This window comes from Melopsittacus undulatus, chromosome 4 (genome assembly GCF_012275295.1).
Source record: "Melopsittacus undulatus isolate bMelUnd1 chromosome 4, bMelUnd1.mat.Z, whole genome shotgun sequence".
Lineage (NCBI taxonomy): Eukaryota > Metazoa > Chordata > Aves > Psittaciformes > Psittaculidae > Melopsittacus > Melopsittacus undulatus.
In genome coordinates this window covers 54,976,741-55,002,258 of record NC_047530.1, presented here as the reverse complement: position 1 = coordinate 55,002,258, position 25,518 = coordinate 54,976,741, and the positions used below count along the sequence as shown (strand labels likewise).

Here is a 25,518-nt window from a genome sequence, read left to right as displayed (position 1 = left end):
CTATGGCCACCCTCACAGTAAAGAACTTCTTTATATCTAACCTGAACTTCCCCTGTTTAAGTTTGAACCCATTACCCCTTGTACTATGATAATAATTAATAAAAATTGACAAGCTCAACATACAAACTACAGCACAAAAAAGGGGGCACATAGTATTTTTCTTTTATAGATCAATTTTGAGCCCCAGAGAAAATGATGCATGTTGAAGTGTTTACTGTAGGCTATTTTACTGGAATAGGTAGATACAAAAACAGATGAACATTTATAAAAACTTGTAGCCATTTGGCTGGAAATAGTTTTACTTCTTACTCAGATAGAAACTGACAAGTGTGTCTGAGGAGAAATGGCTCATATTTTCTAGTTTCTGGGTGTTCATTATAAGTGTAATAATAGCTCACATTTTTTTATACATAGGACCAATTATTGCCCATTTTATTCTGAATGTGGTCTCACATTCCTACCCACAGAAAATCTCATTTTTTTAAACATTTCTCTCAAGCTTCTTGTTTAATGGCTTTGAGAAAGCTGTTTTCCTCCCATCTTCTTATGGTCAGTGGCAGAGTCCTTGGTGGGAACTGCAGCACATGGTCCTCCTTAGATCGCAATATCCACACAGCAGAGGGGTGATGTTTAAGGCCTGTTTTAGCAAGGTAAATAAATAAGTGCAACACATATAATCCTAAATTAGTGGAATAACTCAGTTACCTACTGTGCTGACTCATGTCCAAAGATTTTTCTAACTTTTTTCTGTGATAAGGCTGTGAACAAGTTTTCTTTTAATTAAGCTATTACGTTCTCACACAGTGCTTTTTAGCTTTCAATATGTCACTTACTGCATACACATCCTCTAACCTTCCAAACCCACATCTTTGCCAGGCTGCCAATGTAAAATAAGAGTTCTGGATCTTTCCCCCAAGCACTTCCTGAAATCTTTTTTCCCTGTCATTATATAAAGCGCTGTGGTGCTCTTTCTTTTAAGCTTGCCATCTGGATGTCATTCTTGATTTTGTCTCTTTTTAAATATGCATATTCAGGCTAGACCTGAAATGACACAGCTTCTTTCTATGTAACGGTTCTAAAAGCTGTACTTTCTTTCCTAGCCGCTTCATCAAAACTTTGTCATGTCTTCATCGTCTCAAGTCTTGGTATTTCAAGTTCTTCCTCTTTGTTATGAAACGCTGCATTTTCTGCCTCCCTGGGGATATGCAAACTGGTGCTGCAAGATTTATTTTCTTGACTGCATAGATCATACAACTGCCCTTTTGAATCATCATCCCCTGCTACCTCCTGTCAGTCACAGGTTTCTTGTCTTCACCTGCTAGGTCCCCCACCACTCAGCCTTTCCCAGGTTAGCTGATCTTGAATTGAGAAATGAAACCTCCACTGTGTTGTACCCTCATCCCTATGTCTTTATCCACATGTATGCCCCTTGTCTCCTGAAACCAGGGCTCATAGCAAGGGCTGCTCCTGCAGGAAGAAAAGGTGCTGGGGTCTCTGCCAGAGCTTAGGATGCAGAGACTGGCACTTCTAGGGCTGGTTCTGCCCTGGCTGCCCTTGGGCACTCCTCTGGAGGGTCCAGCTTCAGTATATTGACAGCAAGAGGAGCACAAGACAACTGTTTCCATGTATAAAATTACTGTTAGGCTTCGGTTGGAACACCCAAGCATCTATACGATAAAATCTCTGGTACTTGAGACTTTCTCCCTCTACTTACGTTTATACAGCAAAGAGAAAACAGTTCTTACTGGGATTTTGACTACAGTTATAAAACTACAAAACAAAACAAAACAAACAACCCCAAACAAACAAAAACAACAAAAGAACCCACAAAAAACACAACCAATGAACCAACCAGAAAAAAAGGTGCTCTTTAATTGCTGTCCATGTCTTGCTTTTCTGTGATCACTATCTTGTGCTTTGCGATAATGTTTATAAAACTGGATTTCATTATCAAAAATAACAAATGTAAAGAATTTATTGGTAATAGTTTTTTGCAGCAGAATCTTTTTTAACATAATGGATGATCACATTGTTTTAATCCTTTAACATATCTCAGTGTTGTTTAAAACCCAAGATTTTCTTGTAGAATTCACAAGATTGGATAGCCACATCAGCAACAATAGCTATTTGAAAGGATGCACAATGAAACAGAACCCTAAAAAAGAGAAGGGAAAATAGAAATGCTTGTTTTTATGTGTGTCTTTAAATGAAGAAAACAGATGTTGCAGTCATTTGCATAGAGATTAGTGTGTCCTTAAAACTCACTTAAGATCTGCTCTTTGTGTCAGCACCATTCCTGGCAGTGGGGTTGGCTGCTTACTGTACTAATAGCCAACTAGGAGATCGTAACTGTATTTTTTTAAAAACCACCCAATACTTGCTAAACTAGGAGCAATTTCACTTCATCATGGTCTGTATTTTTGTTTTCATTTAAGATAAAAATGTAGTTAACAACTGGGAGAAGGCCTGTTCTGTTGGCTTAATAGTCACACAGGTTCCTGATCTGACAGTGGCCAGTGAGTAAGCGGTCCGTAGGCAGGGGCACTACCTATGGTGCAGGATGTGCGGAAAGTAACTTGCTCCTCACAGCAAACCTTCAGGCTGCCAACCTTTTAGGAACTTCTCACATCAAAACTGTGTCCCTGACCACTGTGCTTGGTGACTGCTCTATGCTCTGTGACTTTGGCTAAACTTTGGTCACTCAGATGCAGTTTTGTTTTCCAAAGCCCCCTATGGCAGTAACTTCTGTTTGAAGAAGATACTTCATATACCGCTTCTTAAAGTGATTTCTTCATACTGTCACTGGATGTCCTCTAGTTCTCCTATTTTGAGACTTTCGCTGTTCAACTTCTCTGCTGCTTAGGAATTTACAGACCTGTTATATCTCCCACACACTTATCTCTTTTCCAAACTGGAAAATGTTAGGTTATGCATACTTTGTGAGTTGTTCCTTATTTCTGATCAGCCAGGGCAGTAAGGAAATATGTGAAAAAGTGGATTACCACTACGGGACAATACTAAACCAACAGGGCCCGAGTCCTGGCATTCCACTTATAAAATACAGTTGTGAAGCCTGGTGCAAAGTATCTCCCTGTCATACAGTTACCCCATCAAGTCACAAGGTATTGGTTTGTTTCCTGTGTGTCAAAACAGTCCTCCCCTCCACTGAGACAGAAGGGGTGTTGAAAGATGTTATTCATTGTGTTGGTGTTGGTTTTACAGTTCTGCTTTTTTAAGCAGAGAAATCCAGTGAAGGCATTGCAAAGTTCAGCATGACAAACTAGGGCATGGTGGAATTAAGATTACAGCTACATCATCCCCCTGTGTATATGCGGTATCATGTTAGCTAGTAAATAGCTCCACAGTATGTTATTTCTCGGGGGTCTCCATTGGTCACTGAGTGGGGCAGTCAGTGCTGTAGTGGAAAGCAGGCTGCTCTCTGTGGGACCCTCACTTGGTGCAGATTTGAAACGTGTGTCAAATGCAGAAGGTCTGGGTTTCTTGGGCAAATAAGCAGGAGATTGCTTGGATTGCTGTTCCTGCCCCCATAACAGCTGCAGCATTGTAGAGGGCAAGTCCTTCCAGCAGAGCTTTCATACATGGACTCTACTTTTGGTTTTGTTGTTTTCTAGGTAGGAGGAGTGTGTCTGTGTTACAGACTTGTTGGTGTGACTATGCCATTCAGGTACATGGTAACAACTAACTGTCACTCTGTGCTGGTAAAAGGCTGTATGTTATGTATATATGTGTATGTAAAATCATATGTATCATATTTTATTGCCATATATCTCTTCAAAACAGGAGAGGGAGAGGAGGGGAAGAAGGAATTACCTGAAAATAGGTGTACTAGCAAAAGTTGTGCTTCACTGTAGTATGTACAGTGGCCACCTGCCTGGTCTTTTGGATGTCCAGAAACATACTGGGCAGCAAATTGTTACTGAAATGGGCCAGTCATCCCTAGCATCAGTAGCCTGCCCCAGCCGAGGTCGCGGAGATCTAAAGGACTAAAGTGCATTTACCTCTGACTGCAACCAGTGTGCTCTGTCCAGGAAGGGATGAGTCGGGGCTGTGATGCCCGGCAGTGGGTGACACGTTGGTCTCCATCAGAACAGCCTAAAAGCGTGGGGAAACCCCTTCCAGTGCATGGTCACAAGAATTCCTACTGAAGCGTGGGGAAGGGTTCAAGTCTCCGTGACTTTTTCATCCCCTTTCTCCTCCTGGCCCTATTAACAACGCTTTGGCTTTAAACCAAGCTGTACCTCGGGGCAGCACGACCTCCTTCCCCACTCGTGGGTACACAGAGGGGAACGCTAATGGCCACACCCGGCGGCTGGAAGGGGGTAGCAGGAAGGACACCGGTGATTCCGTCTCGCTCCGTTCGGAGCGTGTGAGAAGGAGCGGGGCAGCCGCAGCCGGCCCGGCCCAGCCGCAGAGCCGAGCAGCCGCCTCAAGCGCTCCGGGCCGGGCCGCGCTGCCCTGAGGGGAGGGCCGGCGAGCGGCAGGCCCCGCCTCACGGCGGCCATTTGTAGCGCGTTGCTGGGGCTGTGGGGCGGGCGGTGCTCGCTGCGCTCGGCGCTGCCGCTCCGCACGGCGGGGCTGCGGCTGCTCCTGCTCCGCACCGGCCGGACGAGGAGGAGGAGGAGGAGAGAGGAGCGGGCACCGGGAGGAAGAGCTCGCCGGCCCCGGCGGCGCTGCCGCGATCGGCCCCGCTCGGCTCCCCCATGGCCGCGGGCTGCAGGGACGGCCCGGGGCAGGAGAAGTACCGGCTGGTGGTGGTGGGCGGCGGCGGCGTGGGCAAGTCGGCGCTCACCATCCAGTTCATCCAGGTGAGGGGCCACGGAGCCTTGCGGGGGGAAGTGCTGCGCTCCGCCCGGCTCGGCTCGGCGCCGGGGCCTGGGCGCTGTCTGGCGCCCAGCGGGGGGGGGGGGGGGGCCGGGGCCGTGGCGGCTGCCGGCGGTGGGGAAGCGGAAAGTCAGGGGTGGGAAGGGAGGCGGCGGCGTGACCTTGAGGGGCCCGGGGCCGCGGGTGGGGTGCGGCGGCTTGGGGCGCTCTGAGCCCCCCCGGAGCCTTCGCCGCCCTCCGGGGTGGGGTGGTCGGGGCGTGGGGACCGGCGGCCTCCCTGTGGAGGCGGCAGCAGCGGTGACGCTTGGCGGCCGGCTCCGAAGTAGGTGCCCGGGCAGAGTCTGCCCCTCCTGTGCCGGCCGTGCGAGGGGTGAGGGAGCTCTTGTAGCCCCCCGGGAGAGGAGCGGGGTCTGTGGGGCGAGCAGGCGGTGCCAGGTCTGAAGCGGTGTCGCCCAGAGTCCCCTGAGCTCCTGCTGCTGAGGGTTTAACTTCCAGACAATTGTAACTTTTCTGGTCGTTTTCAGTGAAAAACATGTCAGAGTAGGTGAAGTAAAGGGGGTGTATCAGCCTCGTGAGGAAGAGCCCTTTTCCGCCTTTATTTTGGCCATATCACTTAATTTTCATCTTCTGCCCTGTTGCTTTTAGCGTTTCTACTGCTGTCACTCACCTACCTCTGTGTGTTTAGGGTGGAAGGAGGAGACAACTACTTGTGTTTTGCTTGCTGGTGTTGCTGATGACAGATCAGCAGATCAGGAGAGAATGACTTGTTCGTTTCTTTAATTCTACTGAGAAAAGTCCATAGTACCTATTCCTAAGATCGGCTGTATGACAGCAAGGCAAGCTTGGGTTTTAATGTTTGGGGCAATGATATTCTCAAGTAATGTTTCCTTAGCACAGGTGATCTAATAGCAAGTAGACTATTTATTTATTTAAAATTTTCTTCACTAATGCATGCATCCATGTGATTTTTATTCTGGTGAGAATGTAACCTCTGCTTCATAGATGTAAATAACCACATAGCAAATAGCACTTTCAAAATCTGGATAAGTACTGGATAATTAAATATTTAGAAGATCCAGTATTGTACAGGACATTAAAATAGCTGATGCTTTAGGGGAATCAGTTATTTGCAAATTAGTTCGAATGCTGCCTTTGAGATGGAACAGCAGTGCATGTTGTGCAGGTACCTTGTGTGTTGGAGGCATAGATAGCTGGTCAGATACTGGCAAGATGCTGACTTCCTGGTCTGTTTGAAGGTGATGGGGCTGCAGTAACTGCAGTCCCTTCACTGTGTTGATGGAATTCCTCTCTACTTGTACATGGAGATAATTACTGAGGTTGACCAAAGCTGGTTTAGAGTGCCATTCACCCAAACATGGTACTGCTGCTTTAGAAGGTATTGCCTGAGTCTTTCTGTGGACATCTAAACTGGCTGTGACAACAGTGTGTGCAGCTGTGCACGGCTTCAGTTCTGAGATGCTGCTGTCTTGGAAGATGTTGCTGAATGGATTTCTGGAGTCCCTGGTGGTGTTAGAGCCTTTTGGATAATTTTAACTTCACAAAAAGAAAAAAAGAAAAGGCTGGAATTTCTGTTAAAGACATAGGGAGAAACAAAGTGAAGTGCACACTTGATGCCTTTGTATGTCCATTTATTTTAATAGCAGTAGGGTTATGTCGAGCACTGGGTAAGTTAACTATTTGAGTGCTGGTGGAAATTGATTCTTTAAACTAAAAGCTTGAGATACACCCCTATGGAAATAAGAATTTTGGCTCAAGTGCTGTGACTGACGCTTGTCTTTCAGCAAATACCTGCAAAAGGGGAACCTGCATCTGCTCTGTCACATATAAGGATCTCTTCAAATTAATAGTAGAAAAAAATAGTTTACTTTGAAAGAGTGTTGGGGGAGCAGCACTACGGTGTTAAGCTGACATGTTGAGTGTAAATTTTTCATAACAACTTGCTGTCAGGTTGTATTAAGTTATCTACATCTTTCTGCCCTCTCAGCTGCTTTATCTTGAGATGAAATCTTGCCACCACAAAGAGGTGTTTAGCAGAAAAGTCGACCTTCTGAAAAATATGAGAAATACCTGGTAAATAAAGATTTTCTGGGTAGAACCTCAGGTACTTTGAAGAGTTTGCATCATTTCCATGCTTGCTGGGTGGTTACGGACAATAAGAGATGAGGGTTGGTGTATTATTTTTATAACTCAGTATTTTCCTGAGCTCTAAAAGCTGTGATGTTATCAAGTGGTTTGCAATGCCATGTGGCCACTTGTGTAGTTTCTGTATGGCAAGTACATTGCACAGTATGCTGTTTGCCTCTTAAGGCTGCATAGAAACTGCTCCAAAATGTTTTAAAATTGATTGCAAGCAAGTCACATGCTTCATTTTTGGAATTGCTCAGGATTAAGTGACAAACTTGTAGTTGCCTTCACTAAAACATGGATCTTGTTAGCTCGTGCCATATGACAAATCTTGGTGTCAGTGAAGCATTCAGATTATCTTTTGCTTCTTCGTTGCTTGTGTGTCACCAACTCAGTTTTGAAGCTTAAAAAGGCAAGTTTCTTCTTACTGATGCTAGCAAATACTTCCATGCTTGGTCTTGCTTTCCTGTAATCCTCTATTTAATTTTCAGTAAATCAGTACTAAAGTACAGTTACTTTTGTTTTTCCTTCAGTGCTACTGATTATTTTCCAATAAATGAGACTATTGTGGTAGGATAACATGGGGGGAAGCATGTGCTATGATTTACATTGTATCTTTGAAAGATGAGATGGGATTTGTATTTGAAAACGGGAAAACCCTTCATTCCACATTAAATAAATGAAAACATAAGACGCTGAGGATGTAAAGAAGAACCAGTTCATTTTCTTTCTATTGCCAGTTTTCTGGGCTTTGTGCACAGCGAATCCTCGACAGCCTTGTTTAGGTGTTGGTGGGAAACAAAAAGTTTTCAATCTTACAAGAGTTGTTATTGGCTGTGGTTGAACTCCTTATGGTAGTGCTCAGCACATAGTGCACTTCTGTGCATGCTGTTCTGTGCGAGAAGGTATCGGGAAGATTGTTGTGCCTCCATCTGAGCTGAAACAACAATGTTTTTGTAAGGAGGCTGTGTGAGCAAACCCATGTCATACAATGAAAGCTCTTTTACGTACTGGGTTCAGTATCGTGCTCATTAGCACAGTGCAGTAGGACTAGTCTGAGAGATATAACTGGTCAAATGTTAGTGAATGTGATCTTGGGTTCACTTTTCAGAACTTCATCTAACAATTCAGAGAAACTTTAGAGCACAGATTAACAGGTCAAAGCTTTTAGTGGTTAGATGGCTGCTGTGTTCCTCAAAATTCTTCCTCTGGGGAGATAAACAGAGCTTGATATTGCTGTTGGTGGGCCAGGATTTCATCCTGGAAATACCAAATCATTTCCTTTAAATCAGGATGTGATATATGAACTTAGTGCTGCCGAGTCAGTGCACTGTTAAGACAGGAAGTGAAGATGCTTTAATTGTAGAGGAGAGTTGATGGGATCTGTCGCAGCTATAAACTTCAGGAAAGCAGCAGTGGATGATAGTTCAACGTTATGCCATGGTATTCTGTAAAACTGTAAGTGATAGAACTAAACATTCCTTCTGTTATTTAAAACATACACCAGTAATCCATCATGCTCAAATCCCAAGAGGCAGAAGACTTTAAAAATGCATTGCAGCCAGCTAACTGGCCTCTTAGCAGGCTGAGGTATTTGGGAGTCTGAGCTGTGCAGAGCACACAGCTGTTGCCACAATAGCTTTTCTCCAGCTGTCATGCAGAGGTCTGTCACAAAATACCCCACATTCCCTTCTAACTTGGCCTTTTGTAATATTCAGGTTTCCTTGCTCAAAGGGAGTACAGCCTAGCCAATACCTCATCACCCTCTTCATTTTTCTATCCTGCAGTTGCCATTTACTTCATACTTATTTTTTTCCATTAAACTGAACAGTGTGTAGCTAGTTTTAGCAGTGTACAGCAAGAAAGCCACTGATGTTTTATTCTTTCAAATCTGCTTCACAAAATAGTGAATGATTTTGATCAGAATTGTCAATATTATTTGTTGTACTGGTTTTCCTCTTCGTAAAACTATGGCTTTTGGTTTGTGACAGTGGTGTGTATTTTTGCATACTGAGTAGACTTTGGTGACTTACAAGACTGTGTTGGTTAAGAATGTATGTAGGGGTTCAGTATTTGTTTTTGTTTGTTTACTGATTTTGTGATTTACAAGCTTAATACTTACTGTTGAATCTGTAAAATAAAGTATTTTCCTACTGCTCTTGAACTGCCAGTAACAAGTTGTAATTTGAGTTAAGGTTACTGTTCTACTGTCTAGGGAATAAAATCAGTTGGATGTAGATTACTTGACTCTTTAATGTTAATATCAGACACTTGTCTGAAAGCAAGCATATATGACTTGCAGAGGGGTGGTGAGCAGCTGTTCAGACTTTTTTTTCCCGTTTGCTTTCCAAGCTGCTACTTTCACAAGACTGTTAGTTCTCATTGACTAGCAATAAAGCTAAAGGTGGGTTATCTCAAAGTATAATTTATCTCTGATATAGCTGTTAGACAAGAAAATAGCTTGCTCTGAATTTGGTGGTAAAGCTCCAAAATAGAGGAGTAAAGCAGATTGAAAAGCAACAACTGAAAACGCAGCTGGTGTTGGAGCTGGCATGCTGAATGCTTGACAGACCCCGATGTCTTAGTGTACCACTTTTGTATGCTAGGCTTAGGGCATGTGCAAATCCCTCGGCAGTTTCTAGCTAGGTATTCTGACTAACCATTGCTGACCATCAGAAAAAGTGTTCTTCAAGTAAGCCCATAAGAAAATCAAAGGAATTAAATGCCATGAATTCCAGGCCGCGGATTCATGCAGGGCTATGCTGGGGCTGGTATGCTTACATTTTGATAAAGCGTGGGGCCTACTTATGGTAAGTAGTACAATGTAATTCAAGGTAGCAAAATACAGTTTAGGAGAGTGAGCAACTGACTGTTGGCATCTGTTGAGGTTAAAGGTGGGAAAGAAAAATCCTAATAAAAACAAAGCACTTGTGATGCACTCACCTGGAATAATAAGGGCTGCTCGTTGCACTTCTTGTGAAACTCAAGCTGCTTGGCTCCTTGCTTCCTAGAGCACTGCTACCAAACAAATGATTTGTCTCCCTCCAGTTACTTGTACATCTACAGCCTGGGAAATGTAGTAGGTGACTTCAAGCTTAAATTGCAGGCAAGAAGGAAGCATCATTTTGCATGTTACTGTTCTGTATAGCTAGCCATGTTGTAATGCGTCATAACTTAGCCTGCAGGGACACCGTGTCTTAATGTGCATGTAGCTGAATGAACTGAGCCGGGTTCAAAAGCTGGCATAAATTTGGAGTAGTGCTTAAGTTTGAGATACTCATCATTCTGGTTTTGAGGAATTTATAGTCCTTTCCCAAAGTGAAATTCCTTTGGGATAACTTAAACCACACTGCAGTCAAGAAGTACCTTTCCATGTGTTAACCCCTAGCAGCAGTTGCTTATACAGTGGGTAAATATTGACGTACCTTTTGGTTATCAGGTTGTCTTCTACTGCCACTTGCACAAGAAGTACTGGCACAGCTTCCCGAATTCCTGGCCGGTATGCCCTTTGCACTCTTAGGGATGAATAGGCAGCCGCTGGCCTGTAACCCTGTTCCTCCTTCCCGTGCTAGAGGGAGAGGCTTCTGGTTTTGGCTGGAGCTCCAAATTCCAGTTCAGTAGTGGTGGTGGAGAGTGGCTCATGTAGGTAGAGCCCATATATTCAGAGAATTTTGAAGGACCTGAGTGGCTCCTGTTTGTATACCTTACGCAACCTGTCTGCATTTACTGAGTTACCAGCACTGAAAACGTTGTGGCCAAGCTTCTTTGATGTACCCTTAGATAAATAACAGCTTCAAGAAGTGAAATGTAACAGTCTTCTGATTAGCTGGTAGGAAGATAGTTGTTTGTTTTTTTTGCAGACCTTCCTAAACTGTTCATTCTTCAGGTCTAGGCTGGTATGATGCAAGTGGGTGACTTCTGCGTTGGTTCTGACGATTCAGGTGGCTTACCTGCCCTGGTTTGGTAGTCTTGTCTTCAGTTATGGCCACAAACACCATTAAAGGAAAATGTAACATCCGGGTAAATGCACCACTTGCTGTGAATGTGTTCTATTTCAAGAAATACGTAAAACCAGCGTTAAAACTGAATTCTGGATGTAACTTTGTTCAACCAAAACAAACTTATACTGAAAGGGGTGGAGTGAACTGGATCCCCATTGAAAAGCTTAACTGCAAGTAATACTGGTAGGCGGTGTTTGAAAAATGGTTTGCCTTACAAAGCTGCTGGAGTTTTGTTTTGAAATGCTGACAAAAGGTAGTGCTAGACTTTTACTACAGATGTAGAGTTGAGTTGGATCCCGGGTGAATGCAGTGAGTGAGGCCCTTCCTTCCAGTTTGCCTTGAACTGTAGCTTGCTTTACTCAGAGAGATAGGTCCTGTAATTTTGAACAGCCTTTGCTATTTTTTCCCCTTTCGCTTTTTATTTCTTCTGTTTTTTTTCCCCTTCTGTTCTTTGTCATTCTAATGTTCTCTTTTGCAGCTTAATTGTGGCTGCAGCTTGGGTCCAGGGTAGCCTGTGTGGCGCTTTGTGTAAGAAGGTAACACAAAAGAAAAGATTTTTTCCACTTTTTGTAACTTAATTACTTGGAGTAGATAGCAGACAAAAAGGATGTTTACTTAATCTGTTTGCTTTGCCTTTTCTTGCTTATTCTCCTCCTCCAACACACCATGCCTATACTTAAGCTAGTCACATCCTGATGTGTAAACTGCCTGATATGCAGCACTGCTTCTGGGTGGAACTTCAATGAGGTTCAAATTACTTTTTTTTTCTCCTTTTGTAGATGGCTTCTCTCACTAGGTTTCTTCAAGAGGGCTGGCTGGAATGCAGTGCATGGGCTGTTCATGATTAAGTTAAAGAAGGTCACGTATTCGCGTTTGAAGTGCTTGATCTTGCGACTAATCAAGCATTGTACACAATGGCTGCCCATCTTTAAAGTGAGGTCAGGGATTCTTAACTGCCACTGGAAAGGGAAAGGCTGGAGAATGGGGGCTTTAACTGTCCTGAAGGATACACAGGGCCTCAAACCTGAGCTGGGTGAGAGTTACTGGAGATTACTGCATGCATGTCTCAAGTAAGGTGGGGAAGTGCCGTAAGCTCTACTTACAGATGGAGATCCTGTTGGATGGTTTAAGTTCTGTGGTGAATTTTGTAATTTGTACAAATGTGCTCGCACAAAAGCTCACAAAGGACTGAAAAGGAGAAGGTGCCTCTGGAAGAGGCTTGTGCGGAGTTCCCCAAAACCAGGCTGGAAAGCCAGGGCCATGCTGAAGCTGTCAGATCAGTGCGCTGGTGCAGCTGGAGAAACTGAAGTGAGGGCAAGTTGATCCTTTGTTTGCTTTTGAGAAGGGACCACCAGTGGGAAGGCACAAGGCTAGGGAAATGTTTTTACACTTGAAGCCTGAAAAAACAGGGCTTTGCTGTAACTGAAGGTTTAATTTGATAAGCTAGTACTACCATAAGGAAAAATGCTCAGAAAGTCCCCACATTGCCCCAGCAATTCACCACTATAGCTATTTACTCCATCTAGCTCACTGAAACTCCACAAGGGATCAGAGTTAAAAATAACCAGGGAATGTTTTTACCCGGGATCAGTTACCCTGTCTGGTTTGCTGTGCAGCTCAGCAAACAACTTCATCTGGCAGTTGTGCTCGTTTAACCAGACCTGCACCAGCTTCATCGCTGTGTCCAGAAAGCGAACTGTAGTTTCTGGTGAATATGGGCAGGAGTGAGTTCAGACAGTAGGAATGTATGCAGAAGGACACTCTTAAAGACAGCATGAAGTACTAGCTGCTAGGACTAGTTAATTAATAATTAACTGGATGTTAGCACTGACACAGAAAACTGCTACAGTTCAATTAAAAAAATAGTGTAACACTAATAACCAAAGTACTCTACAAAGATCTTGATGTGGAAGACCTATGCAGAGTGTTATTTCTCAGCAGATTAATCTTAGGTACACATATTCATAGCTATCATGTGTGTCACTTTTCTAAAGTCTTTTAAGCCAGAAATAAACTTGAGCTTCCACACAACTTCCAAGCAAATTATTTTCCCAGTCCTATTCTGAGTTTCTTGTAACTGTAGTGATATAACATGTTGAGTCACAAATTACATTCCTAGGAAAAGTAGACATTTGAAAATCACTGCAGTTACTGTTTTGCGTTTTTCTGCCAAAACTAACTTGCTCTGCTCGTATCACAGAGCATCTTCAGCATTCCTCATTTAAGCAGATAGAAACCTATAAACTTGCAAGCAAATCTGAATATTTTGCTTTTTATGTGGTAAGTAGACCACGAAATGGTAGGATGCCAGTGATAAATCTGTGTGAAAAATCTGGCATCTGTGGGTAGGCAAGTGATCTGCTAACTTTCTTCTGTCGTTAGACTTATTCTGTGTGAGGAAAGTAAGTGGGATTACAGTAACATGTACTGTGTGAGGCAGGCCATTTCTAAATTGAGTGTTCCTGGTAGTATTTCTGTGTTTATCTTTCCTTTTATGAAGGTCCTTTATAATCATGTATAAAAAGGAGTTGTTGATAATATACTTGTGTATGTGCTACCAACTCCATCACTTAAGAACAAGATCCTGTTAAAAATGCATATAATGTTTTCCTCTATTAGGTAAGAAGTGGAAGTTTTCATTAGCAAAACTTGGTAAAAGTAGGTAGCTGTGGTATATTTAAATGGATTCTGTCTTCGCATGACCCAGCGCTACTAAGAATGCAATTATGAGTGTATTTTAACTTTGTCTTGCAACTTCAGTAGCTGCTTGGATGTTTTTTTTCCTAGCACTTTGAAGTGCTCTGGAAACATACTATCCTTGCACTTGCATCCTTATTCCACTGCCTCCCCACAGGCCTCAAACAGTGCTATGTGAATCTCAACCACATGTCCTGGTTGAGATTTCCAAGATGCAAATACACATGCTGTTTCATTCTGAGTTACCGTACACTTTAACAGATGTTGGTCCTCTCTGTGAACTGGACACTCACCCTGCTAGGGATTATCAATTTCAGATCCTGCTTGGGGTCTTAAAATATCATGGGTGGGGGCAATATCCTCCCATGCTCAGCAGCACTCCTGTAGTGGTGCAGTGAATGCTGAGAACTTTGGTGGCAGGTTATATGCCATTATAAATAATTTCCAGACATTCCAGTTTGAAGGTAAACCTGTGACACACACTTTACCCATACAAAGCCAGAAATGAGATGCATCTCCACATTTTTAAACTTCTCATTTAACTAATCTCAGACAGCAAGGCTGATAGAGTTCTTTTACCTTGCTTATGTGTTAGGAAGTATTTTGGCCTCACAGGTTTGCCTTCAAACCGGAGGGTCTGGAAAAGTACTTCCTAACAGGTAAGCAAGGTAAAAGAACTCTATCAGCCTTGCTGTCTGAGATTAGTTAAATGAGAAGTTTAAAAATGTGGAGATGCATCTCATTTCTGGCTTTGTATGGGTAAAGTGTGTGTGTGTGTGGGGTGTTTTGTTTGTTTTGTGGTGCGGTTATTTGTTTGTTTGTTTTGTTTCTAGAAATGAAGTGTTATGCCTGTGATGTCCTGTGGAGAGATGCTTTGAATAGCCTGCCTTGTTTAGTGCTGGCTCTTAACAGGTTGTCACCAACCAGCAGGGCTGTTGACTGCTTAACTTTGGTTTGGATGCTTGTGCTTCCAGCTCTTTGAAGTCCAGAAGCATCTTCCCATAAACTAAAGGAAAAGACATACTAAACCACTGTACAATCTTGTTCATGGTTTAACTGCTTCTCTAGCTTTCAGTGCAATGTTAATTTTATTTTATATGAGTGATACTAGCGACTGCTGAAACATAGAACCTTAAAACTCTCATCTTGTTTGATTGCTGCAATAATTAAGCGTATAAACTGGATAGCGTGCCTGGATTATGGGAAGATTAATCACCTGGAGGCACTCCAGAATCATGAAGTAATCATCAGAAGGGAATTGGGCTGCTCACTGTAACTTTTCAAGCACAATTTTAGCATTAAATGTTACATATCTTCAGCAGGAAGGATAATTTAAGATGCTTCTGCTTCTAGGAGAGCATAACTTGCTCTGTTGCATCGAATCAGCTGTTGGGGATGATGCTATAAAGATGATCATACAAACTCAGGTAATGGGGACTAACACAGTTACACTGGTGCCTGTGTGCAGAGTGACTGGGGGAGGGATGGGACAGGCAGCAGCTTCTGCAGTAGGTTAACCACTGAGGAAGATGTGTGTACAACAGCATGAAACCCTCTGCAGCAGGGGGGAAGTTAACCTGGTCTAGCTCTGCTCAAGTGGAGAATGAGACTGGAGTGGTTGCTCTTATTGTGTAGAGTGAACACAAGAAGAGTTGCAAAACGCCTCCTGTGTGTGATATTGATGATTGAGTCCTGTTATCTGTTCAGAGGGTGTTCAGCTGAAGCCTCTCTGACTTCAGACTGTGTCAGGTCAGCTAATGGAGCAAGAGGTTTGATTTCTTTCTGGTTCATCTGGAAATGTTAAGGCAGCTCTGAGGCTTCAAGCTATTGTTGTCTTCTGGCTAGTCTATCTACAGCAGGTTCCTGTGCGTTTCTGAGGCTGCTAAGGCTGAAAGTTAGTTTACTGCCTGTCAGTGGGTTGGCTCTTTGATCCCCATGGTTGTTAGTTCTAAGAGCAATACTTTGTGTGAGGAGACTTTGTTAAACTGAGTGGTTTACTTTATCAAGGATGTTTAAAACCTGAAATATTTCTTAATTTCTGTATTTGTGGCCTAAATCTAATATCTATAGAAAATGTTTTGTCTCCTACAGAGTCTCTGCTTTCTATCTTGCCTGAAAGGCACACTCAAATATATTGCTGCATAGATCCCTACTTCTTTGAAATTAAAAAAGACACTTCAAGGCTCAGCTTTTGAAGTAAAGACACTTTTTGCTGTTTAGAAAGTTTTGCACCTATTATAATGGATATAACGTGTATCAGGTAACCAAGGGCTTGATAATTTTATGTACGTGTCTGTGAAACTAATTTATAGTCATGTATGTTCTACAAAGGTTAATGAAATTCACTAATATTTGCAAATTTGATATTGGCCAGTATCTATGTTGGTGGGACTCTATGGGCAAAGAGCCTCAGATCTGAAGTAGTTGACTTCTTTGTCCCAGTATTATCTGCCTTCTTCCAAGTAGGTTACATTCCACACATTTTTAATAGTGGCTTCCCCTCCTCCATAGCTGCTTTGACTTGTTTTGTGGGAGGACTTGAATATTTCGACTGACACACAGAAATCTTCTCCCAAAAAAGGAAACTGATTATAGAATTGTTCACTTTGAGCAGAATTTGAAGATGATGTGATCTGTGCTGACTGGATGTCTGCTCAGTGGAATTGTGACCTGGGGTTTTAAAATCCCAATGAGTTAAGCTCAAGGTTTAAGAGTTTGGCATCTTTGCTATTTTAAGAGCTAAAATTACACCTTGGAATTCCGTGTGCATTCCTTCAATTTGCAAATATTCTGAAGAAGATAAACAAAAGCCCTGCATCTCTTGATGTGATCTCCTGGAAAACCATGCTGGCTGCCTCCCTACGTGAGGGAAGGTGGTGATCTGGAAGAATTTATTCAGGATGATTGCAGAAGATGAATAATTTAAGTTGCAGCCACTTGCTTCAGACTAGATAATTGAGACTGAGTTTTCTAACAGCTGAACAGCTTATGTTAAAGCTGAAAACGTTTTCTGCAGTGCATGATGTACTTTAGGTAGCTGTTCTGCAAATGGGGACTTCCATGCCAATTGAGTAGCCCCATTGTTACGAGATGCTACTGTGATAGTTTAACACTACTCAGCTAGGTCTTAATCATCTTTAAGTAACTTTTCTCTGAATGGATTATGATCCTTCTTGTCTCTCCTGAATCTAGAAACTACATGAAGTGTGGTTAGCGAAAGGGACTGTGATTCCCCTGGGCAAAACCCTATGTTTGTGCTAGTTCTGTGATTGCTGACTGAACACCTCTGAATTGGAGCACTGAGTTTTTGCCAGCTTCCATGCTAATACTTTCGAGTGTGTGTTGTTGCAAACCAGCCTGCTCTCCTGGCAGTGGGCTACCATATTCATAGGAAGATATGTTTAGATTTGTTTTATGTCTTGTCTTCAGGATCTGAGAATCATTTCCTAAACCTGAAGCATGTAGGCTATCAGTGCCAAAATGTATTTGGAAAGAATTTTGTTGTAACTCTGCTTGCTTTCTAAAAAAAGCCCCCAAACCAACAACACATTAGTAGTCTTGATTTTGTTCAGCAAGTTTGTAATGCATATGGCCCATTTTACCAGTTTTGAGTTTTGGTCTTTACGAAAGATGGCTTTTAACACATGCACAGGAAATGAGCCTAGAAAACTTTAAAATACTTTATAATGCTGGAAGAAAGCTCAAAAGAAAAACTACTTGTCTTTTCTTGGCAACATCTGCCCTGTCCTTGTAAATAACATTAGCTATCTGTATGTTAAAAGCTGGCAGAGCTACGTGATGGTAATGCTGTGTCCGGAGGAGCATTCGCACTTGGCTACGTGCAAGTTAATGAATAAGATAAGGTGTTCTGTAGAGTTTCTGCTTGTCTTACTGATGTATTGCCTGTCCAGAGACGTCACCTGTGATTACTGGAATTCTGAATAGCACTGAGTAGTCCATTATTCTAAGTATGATGGAAGCTGAAGAACCTGTTTCTAATCTATAAAAATGAGAGAAACTAATGTGCTTTCCTGTGGTTTTGGTGCAGAAGGCTGTCTGCCTGTGCATTCCACGCTCTGTTTTCTCTTCACTGAATGCCTTTACCACAAGATCACTACTTGGTAGAATATGGGAGCGGAAATAGCAGTAGGTTTCTCAAAAAAAACCAACAAAAACCCCTCTGATCAAACCTTGTGCATTCCAAAACCTTCTTCTGAAGTAAACAAATTGAAGGTCTTTGTACACTGCTCACACATTTAGAGATATCTTTCACTGCACTGCTACCTCCTTACACCTTTAAACAAAACATATGCATAAGTTCTTTGCTCAAGGAAACAATCAGATAATGATGTTCTCTACTTATTTAAAGTCATACCTCATTGTGTGTGCCTGTCGGACCAGGGCAGAATATTGCTCATTACAATCTGAATTTAGAAGTTGCTGTATATATATATATATATATATATATATATATATATATTTATTTTTTTTTTTTTTTACTGAAAATGAATGCTTTTGGGTGATGGAGTGCGTTCTTTCCTTCAGGGCAAGATGTCTTCAGCTGTCTTCCCTACTAGATGTATGATACTGCCACTTTTTCAAGTGCTCCTAACCTGTTAAAGTACTACATGGCTATGGCATGCAATAAGTTTGGGTAGTTTGGTATGACTTCTTCACTTCTGTACACGTTTATTAATTGGGCTCAGGTAATTTATCAGTTGCTCCATTTCTATCAGTGCATACTTGCTTGCAGAGAGGATAACTCGAATTTGTTTTGTTTCTGTTGGTTTTGTTTGGGGTTTTTATAATTGCTCTATATCGTACTGTTAAAGCTACTGGGTTGTTTTCTTCTTGCACTTTGCATGGGATAGCTAATTCTTCTGGTGCTGTGCCTTCTGCACTATAGTACCAGCCTCCTCTTGGATTATGGTCTCCAGAAATGAGGTGAGGAATGGATGGATTGCTTTGGAGAAGTCCGAAAGGCAGCTGAGAGCACCAAGGTTACATTTCAGTAATGGCTTCCCTCCTGGAAAATCTTACAAGTTGGAAGATTGTAAACTAGCATAGTGCAAATGATTATGGCATTTGATAGTGGAAGTACAACTTCTCACTTTGATTAAGCAAAAAGGATCTTCCTTGTAAATTGCTAATAGCCTATGTAGAAATCTTTTGCTTTCTGTGCTTTTTGCTGGATTCGTACCAGTATCCTCTTTCTGAGCATCTTACCTGCTCTTAAGAATATTGGTATAAGTAATTTTTTTTTTGTTTTTAAAGGCAAAATATGTTAGTAGTGAACAAATGACTGAGTTGCTTTTGTGGCAATGTCTGTTCACAGAATCTGTCCTGAAGAAGGTAGCTTATTTTGCTAAAGAATGTGTTACAAGTTAGTGTTCGTAAAATCAGAGAGTGGTCCGTAGTAGAGCCAACTGGTCTAAAATGGAGAAATATGACTAAGATGATTGAGTTATTTTTCATCAGCCTTTGTCCTCACTTTGATCATACTTGTACATGGTTTAGATAATCTGTTTACCAATGATTTTCATGACCTATATTAATCTCATGCACGTTTGTTTTCCAGATCGTGATACTTTTTTTGAATTGATGTCTGTAAAGGAATATTATATGGAGAAGTCAGCGTGTATCCTGTAAGGCAGGTGAAGTCAATCATGTGATCTATCTGCTTTAGAAAACAAGTTTATTAGAATTTATGTAAATTCTTTGTAAGAATGAGACACACAGGGGACAGAAGGGAAATCACCTTGCTGGAAACCCCTGCAGTGAATGTTGACTACATGCTGTTACTAAACTTAAAAACCTTCAGGTTTTGAAGATCACCTTTAATGAACCTAAAGATCCAAAAGCCTGCCAGTCTTGAGGATGGGATGATGAACTTGTCAACATGAGTATGGTGTAGAATAACATGCTTGAAATTTTTAGTGGTGTGTGTCCCCCTTATTCTTCCTTAAAACTTGAAAGCCTCCTAAAATACAAGATTGTGTTTTACTGAAATTAGGAGTAGCAGGAGAGAGAGACTAATTTAATCTTTATTAATGAAATTTTATAAAGAGTTGTCCTTTAGGCTTTGCATGGATATACATGGGTGGCTCTGAAGGTTTAGCTGTACTCCTCTTAGTAACAAATGCCAACAGAAAATGGGGCTCAAATGTGTTCAGATAAACATAGAAAGATGCAGTGTTGCAGAAGGATGAGGTTAATATTTTGCTTAAGTGAATTGAGCTGAGTTCTCTTGTATGTGAACTGATAAGTGTTCTGCCTTCTTGTAGTTGGGATGGGGTATTTCCCTGAAGTGAAGCATGTGAAAGAATAAGGTACCATCAACAAATGGGATTCTAAGGTCTACGTGACTCTAGCAAATGCTTTGGCTCGAACTGTGAATTCCCTGAACAAGGGATTGCCTGTGGATGTAGTGTTTAATGCAAATCATGCTTTTTATCTGTTACTTAGAATCAGCTCCACCATGGGAAGTGATGCTGCTTGGTGTAAAACTGCTGCAGTCTTTCATTTGCCTTCTTTACTGCTACCATAAATGGCCATACTGTAAAAACATTTGTTGACTGCATGGGGTGTTTGATTGTGTAGCACTTCAGCTGAATGTTTGCTTGCAGTTTCTTGATGTAGTTCATAATAGATGTGGCTTTTTGTAATGTCAGAGTAGGTATTTGCACATAAAGCTGTAGTTTGTGGTGCTGTTTGTGAAGCAGATCTTAACATGAGAACAAGTCTGCTGACGCTTGTCTTTAGCATGCCTTGTTTCTGGATTTTGATAATTGAATGAGGGTGGTGCCTTTCAGAACATACTTTTATTTTTTGCCTTAGTTAGAACTGGGTTTGGGAGTGATTATAATCTCACTGAGGTGAAACGGTCCTTATGATTGAGATAGTAAGTTTTCTAAAAGTATAAAAAACAGGTTTAACACTTAACTGCTCAGGTCCTCTAGTTCAAAGATCATGTGAAATATTAATCTAACATTATTAATGCTGTAGATGTTAAATAGTGTTGGTTGTATCTATCTCTCTATTCCAAGCAAAAAGTAAGCTCTGAATTTCCTGTATATTTCCCTGCCCTGTGGTTTGGGGTGATGCTGACTCAGAGTGGTGCTACTCCTGCAGGTGCAGAGACAAAGGGGAAGAAACACTGTGGTTAGTTTTAGTATAACCAAATATTTTGCTGGTAAATATGCTTTTTTTATTTTTTTAGATGGAAATTGATGCTTGCTTAAAAGTGTAGACTGAATAATGAAAAGCATTTTTAATGAAACTTGAACATAAGCACGCTTCCACTGACACTCACTCTCTTCACTTTAGATTTTGAAATTGCTGAGGCTGAAATTCTAGAATTGCTTAAGAGCATTTGAATTGTGCTTACTGGGGCTTTGGGATATCTTCCTTTTCCCTTTAGATCAGCTACCAAGCTAATTTTAGCAAGACTGTGCTTGTAACCAGTTCTGTGCTCTGAAATCTTGCTCACATGTCAGGATTAGCAACTGTAAAACAAGTCAATAAGTTTCTGGTTCCTGGAATCTGAGTCTGTACACATTTCCCTGGGTGTAAGTTGCAACAATGTTGGTCATGTTGCACTTTTGAAGCCTCCCTTAGTTGGGATGATAATGCCATTCGAGAACGTGCTTCTGTCAGCCTCCCTGGTAAGCATTCCTGTTGTGAATGACTTGTCTTCATGACCACCCTGCTGCTGGGGTGTGCCTGTGTGCAGCCACTTCCATGGAGAGTGAAAGGGGGGCCATGCATGCATCCTCTGACTGGAAAGCATCTCTCTTATTTGCTGTGTGATTCTGATGTTGATACAGCTTCATGAGCACTACAAAATATAATTTGGGTAAAATAGGTACTGCCCAGTTTGATACCCTTCAGCTAAGAGTAAACAACCATGTTTTGGGGTGAGGTTCACAGACATTGTTAGGTTGTACAGAAACTTCAGGTGCTGTTCTGCAAATTTGCTGGTTTAAAAGTGAATTCATTGATTCTGAGCAACTCGGTGCCACTGAGGCATGGATGTAAGTGTAGCACAGGCATGGGCACAGACCTCAAAACAGAGAAATGAAGCATGAGGGCTGGAGCTACTGCAGAACAGTATGCTTGGGTTGGCTTCTGGAACACACTGATGCCATACAAAATAGTAACTTCTAAGCCTTCCCAACCATGTGGTTGGTGGTTGTTGATGGGGTATTTTTTTGAGTGGGGGGATTGTTTCGTTGTGGGTTTTTTTTTATTTTAATTCTTGTTTGTTTGTTTGGTGGGGTTTTTTTGGTTGGGTTTTTTTTTGTTTTTTTTTAGCTTCTATTTAGGATAAAGTTTTCTCTAAAGTTTTCTGTATTTCTTCTAGGAACTTAAGCTAACTGTCTCTGATGTCAAAGTTCCAATACACATGGCTTTGCTTCTGAAAGGTCAGAAATAAAATACTACATTTCCTATTGTAAACAATCCCCGTTCACTATGCACTGTACTGCAGCTTACTACTTGATGAGAAAGCCAGTCTGAATTATGCTGTTGTCAGATGTGAAGGAGCCATAACCTTTGGTCTTGAAATCTACTGCTGGTAGTAGTAGGAGAGACTTATGAACACATTCTCCAAGGACATGAAGATTTAACTTCTCTGCAAACACTGATTAGGCTGGAAAGAAAAGCATTGTACCCTACTGGTATCTGTAATGGAAAATACTCAGTATTATTTTTTTCAAAGTGGTTTGTCCAGCTGAAGCTGTGTTTCAGTTACTCAAGTCCATGCTGCAAGTTCCTTGAATTCCAAATATTGGATTTCTTATGTTCTTATAGAAACCTGGAGGTTTTGAAAATTTAGTGATATTAATTTGAACCACTACTTCGGAAGCAGGAGTGTCTACTCAAGTAAGACTAACCTCTGTTTAAAGTACTTGTGCTTGTTGACAGGCATCATGCCTCATCATGATTTCAGGCCAGCCTGCATCACTGAAATCTGTGTCAGGTATTTCTGCTTAGATATGGGGTAGGATTTCTCTGCCTTGCTTCAGGGGTGGAATAACTTACCACATTGTTCTGCTATGTTTTGTTGACAATGACCAAGTCTGCTCTTTTTTCCTTCCCTTTTGTCAGAATGGGATCTTTTGAATGCCGTGCCCAAGCAGTGAAAGGAAACAAAGGGATGGCTTGTGTGCCAGGAAGATCTGAACACAATCCCTAGCATGAAAAGGCTTACATAGCCTGATGTACCTTGGAAGAGATCCCCTTCCCTCCTTTCTGCTCTCACAATTAGGTGGGTTAACCTGATACCTTAGGTTAGATATAAGGCAAAAAAAACCCCTCTTTTTAAGCTTTTTGTTGCTTGGTTCTAAATCCTAAAGTGAGGTTATGAGTACTTGATGTGTCTGGGTTAAAAACCTGATGCTGATATGTCAGTCTCTTGAAAAGCTTCTTTGCAGAGGGCACATTAAGGTTATGGAGATTGTTGCTGGACTCAGGAGTGACTGGCATGTAAGTGTTCTCCCTGGTCCCTGTGGGAGCCCATGTGCTGGTTCTGTTGGGAGCTGCCAAATCTGAAAGTCAGATCACATGGAAAAAACACTTGTTGGCCAGTACAAATTCTCCCCCATCTGAGGTTTTGCTGTTTAGCCGCAAACTTCTGAGAAATGGTTCCGGGAGGCAGAAAACACATCTTTGCCTAGAATACAGTGTGATGACTGATACAGATGTGCAAAAGTACCTGGTGTTGGTGTAAGTACTCTTAATTTCTGAGCTGCTATAACTGATGGGACTGCAGCATGGAGCTCATATGTGTTGAGTCGATCAGCATGGTTTGGTGCAGCCTTCATGCCATGTCTGTTGTGGTATAAGGACAACTTAAGAAATGCCTTGTTTAAAATTTGCATTTTTGCTATTACTATTTAACATGAATTTTTTGTTGATTGCTGGCCACCTGCAAGCTGTTTGGTTACTCTTTTTCTAAGGGGAAGTTGCCTAGTATCTTGTAACTTTAACTGATTTTGCTGCACATTTTAATATGATCCTTGCATCATGCAGCTTCAGATGCTGGCACTCTCGAATGGCTCAAAGTCCATTATTTCATAGGTAGGCAACCAATTATTTCATTATAATTTAAAATTTTCATGTCTCAAAAGATTACCGCTTTGCGTATTTTACTTAGTTGAGTGAGGATTTTGGGGAAGGTTAGTAATAATTAGCCTTTCTAATGAAAATAGGTGGCTAAACACAGCTGCCATTGCAGTATTGTTGGAATTTCTGGTTATGGCACTTTGAAAAATTCAATATAATAATTTTCTGTAGTCTGCAAAATGAGTCTAGACAGTTTAGTCTCAGGCTAAAAGGTTGGGGCTGAATAAATATGTAATTTAGGCAAATAAAGCTATTAGAACTGTGCTTATCTTCTGACACAATAGTTCTTATTAGATATAAGTGCTATTTTATAGCTTTTCCTAAATAATTAGCTTCTAATGATCAGTCAATAAATCTTTGAAAAATAAAGTACTTCAGACTTTGCTAATGAAGCTGAATGTTTTTATGCTAGATGTTGTCCAAGCTGGTGTTCAAAAACTCCATGGTATCAGCTGTGGCAATAGAAAAAAACCCAAACAATGGCGTAATTATAGGACAGGAACTAGTGTATTGCTATCTATGGCTACAATAAACTTTTGGTATAAATGAAATGTATTAGGAGCTCTGAAAGTGTCATCTGAGCTTTTAATTACCTGGGTGCTAGTGATTTTGTGTCGTCTTCTTTTCTGACATAATGAATGGTGAAATCTTCTGGAAGCTCTTAGTCATTTGCTTCAGTCCCCGTCTGGCACTTTACATACATACATACATACATAAACCTATATGTAAGCAAATAAATGTTTATTTATTTATATATATGTATATTAGAGTTGGGGGGGGAAGGTGTCTTTTAGTGATATGCTTTTCTGAAGCTTTCCTGAAGTGGCTGTACATGTAAAGGTGGTTTGCAGTTGGCAGTTTTTAGCAGGCAATATGAACTTGCTGGTCTCCTAATTGTGTTGCAGGCAGCAGGGAACCATGGTGGAAGATCAGGAGTGGGGACGACAAAACCTCCTTCTTCCACGAGTAGGAAGTTGCTAATGTAGTTGAACTGTATTTTGAAATCCTATTTTGAAATACTACTGCAAATACTTAATCCGAACTTGTATCATTCTAGAGAACTGTAGGCTCTGGGCTTAATGGACTAGTTAACTTGGCTGTATCTCCATGTTAGACAAATGTTTTAAGAGCAAGAACATGGATAACTTACTTTCCTTAGGCTTTTTACCTGGCTGTTTCTGATGAACTGTGGTTCAAGCCTACATCTGCTTCCCAGCTGTTGCAAACCTACACAACTGACAATAGTGCCTGTCTATACAGGGAACTGAAATGTAATGGTAAATGTAGGAAATGGCTTTTACTACTTAAAACAGATCTTTCCTTCCTACTTTTAGAATTAAGGGTATTAACGTCATAAATTTTTGACCTTAGCTTGCTGTGAAGTCCCAGGGCTCAACCATTTTCAGGTACTTAAAAAGTGAAGTAGGATTTACCACTACTAAAATGCACTAGTGTATCTGAAGAGAGGCTTTGTTTTACTGGCTTGTTTGGGCTAGAAAAACTTCTTACTTTTTAATATAATTGTATGGGTCCAAGTGTCCATAACCTTGGCTGGACAATCCAAACAGTCCAATTAACAAGCAATTTGTTTGCAGCTTGAACCTGTTTTAAAGGTTCTGATTTCACGTGAACACCTGCACTCCTGAGTTCTTTGCCATGGAATTAACTTTTCCAATTTGCATTTCAGTTCTTCCGGTATGTTCCTCAA

The 25,518-nt window shown here is 41.5% G+C and overlaps 1 protein-coding gene across 4 annotated transcripts in view; it reads left to right on the top strand.

The window, feature by feature from the left end:
• Positions 1-4,491: 4,491 nt before the first annotated feature.
• RRAS2 (RAS related 2) overlaps positions 4,492-25,518 on the top strand; it is a 44,567-nt gene continuing 23,540 nt past the window's right edge. Inside the window, exon 1 of one of the 4 annotated variants that reach the window (XM_034062429.1) lies at positions 4,492-4,826. In XM_034062429.1, coding sequence (XP_033918320.1) covers positions 4,722-4,826 — 105 coding nt within the window. In that variant the 5' untranslated portion in view covers positions 4,492-4,721. Of the gene's footprint in view, positions 4,827-19,317; positions 19,340-22,086; positions 22,109-22,931; positions 22,954-25,518 lie in introns of those variants that run through there. The other 3 variants (XM_034062432.1, XM_031052744.2, XM_031052743.1) reach the window with 3 other exon arrangements.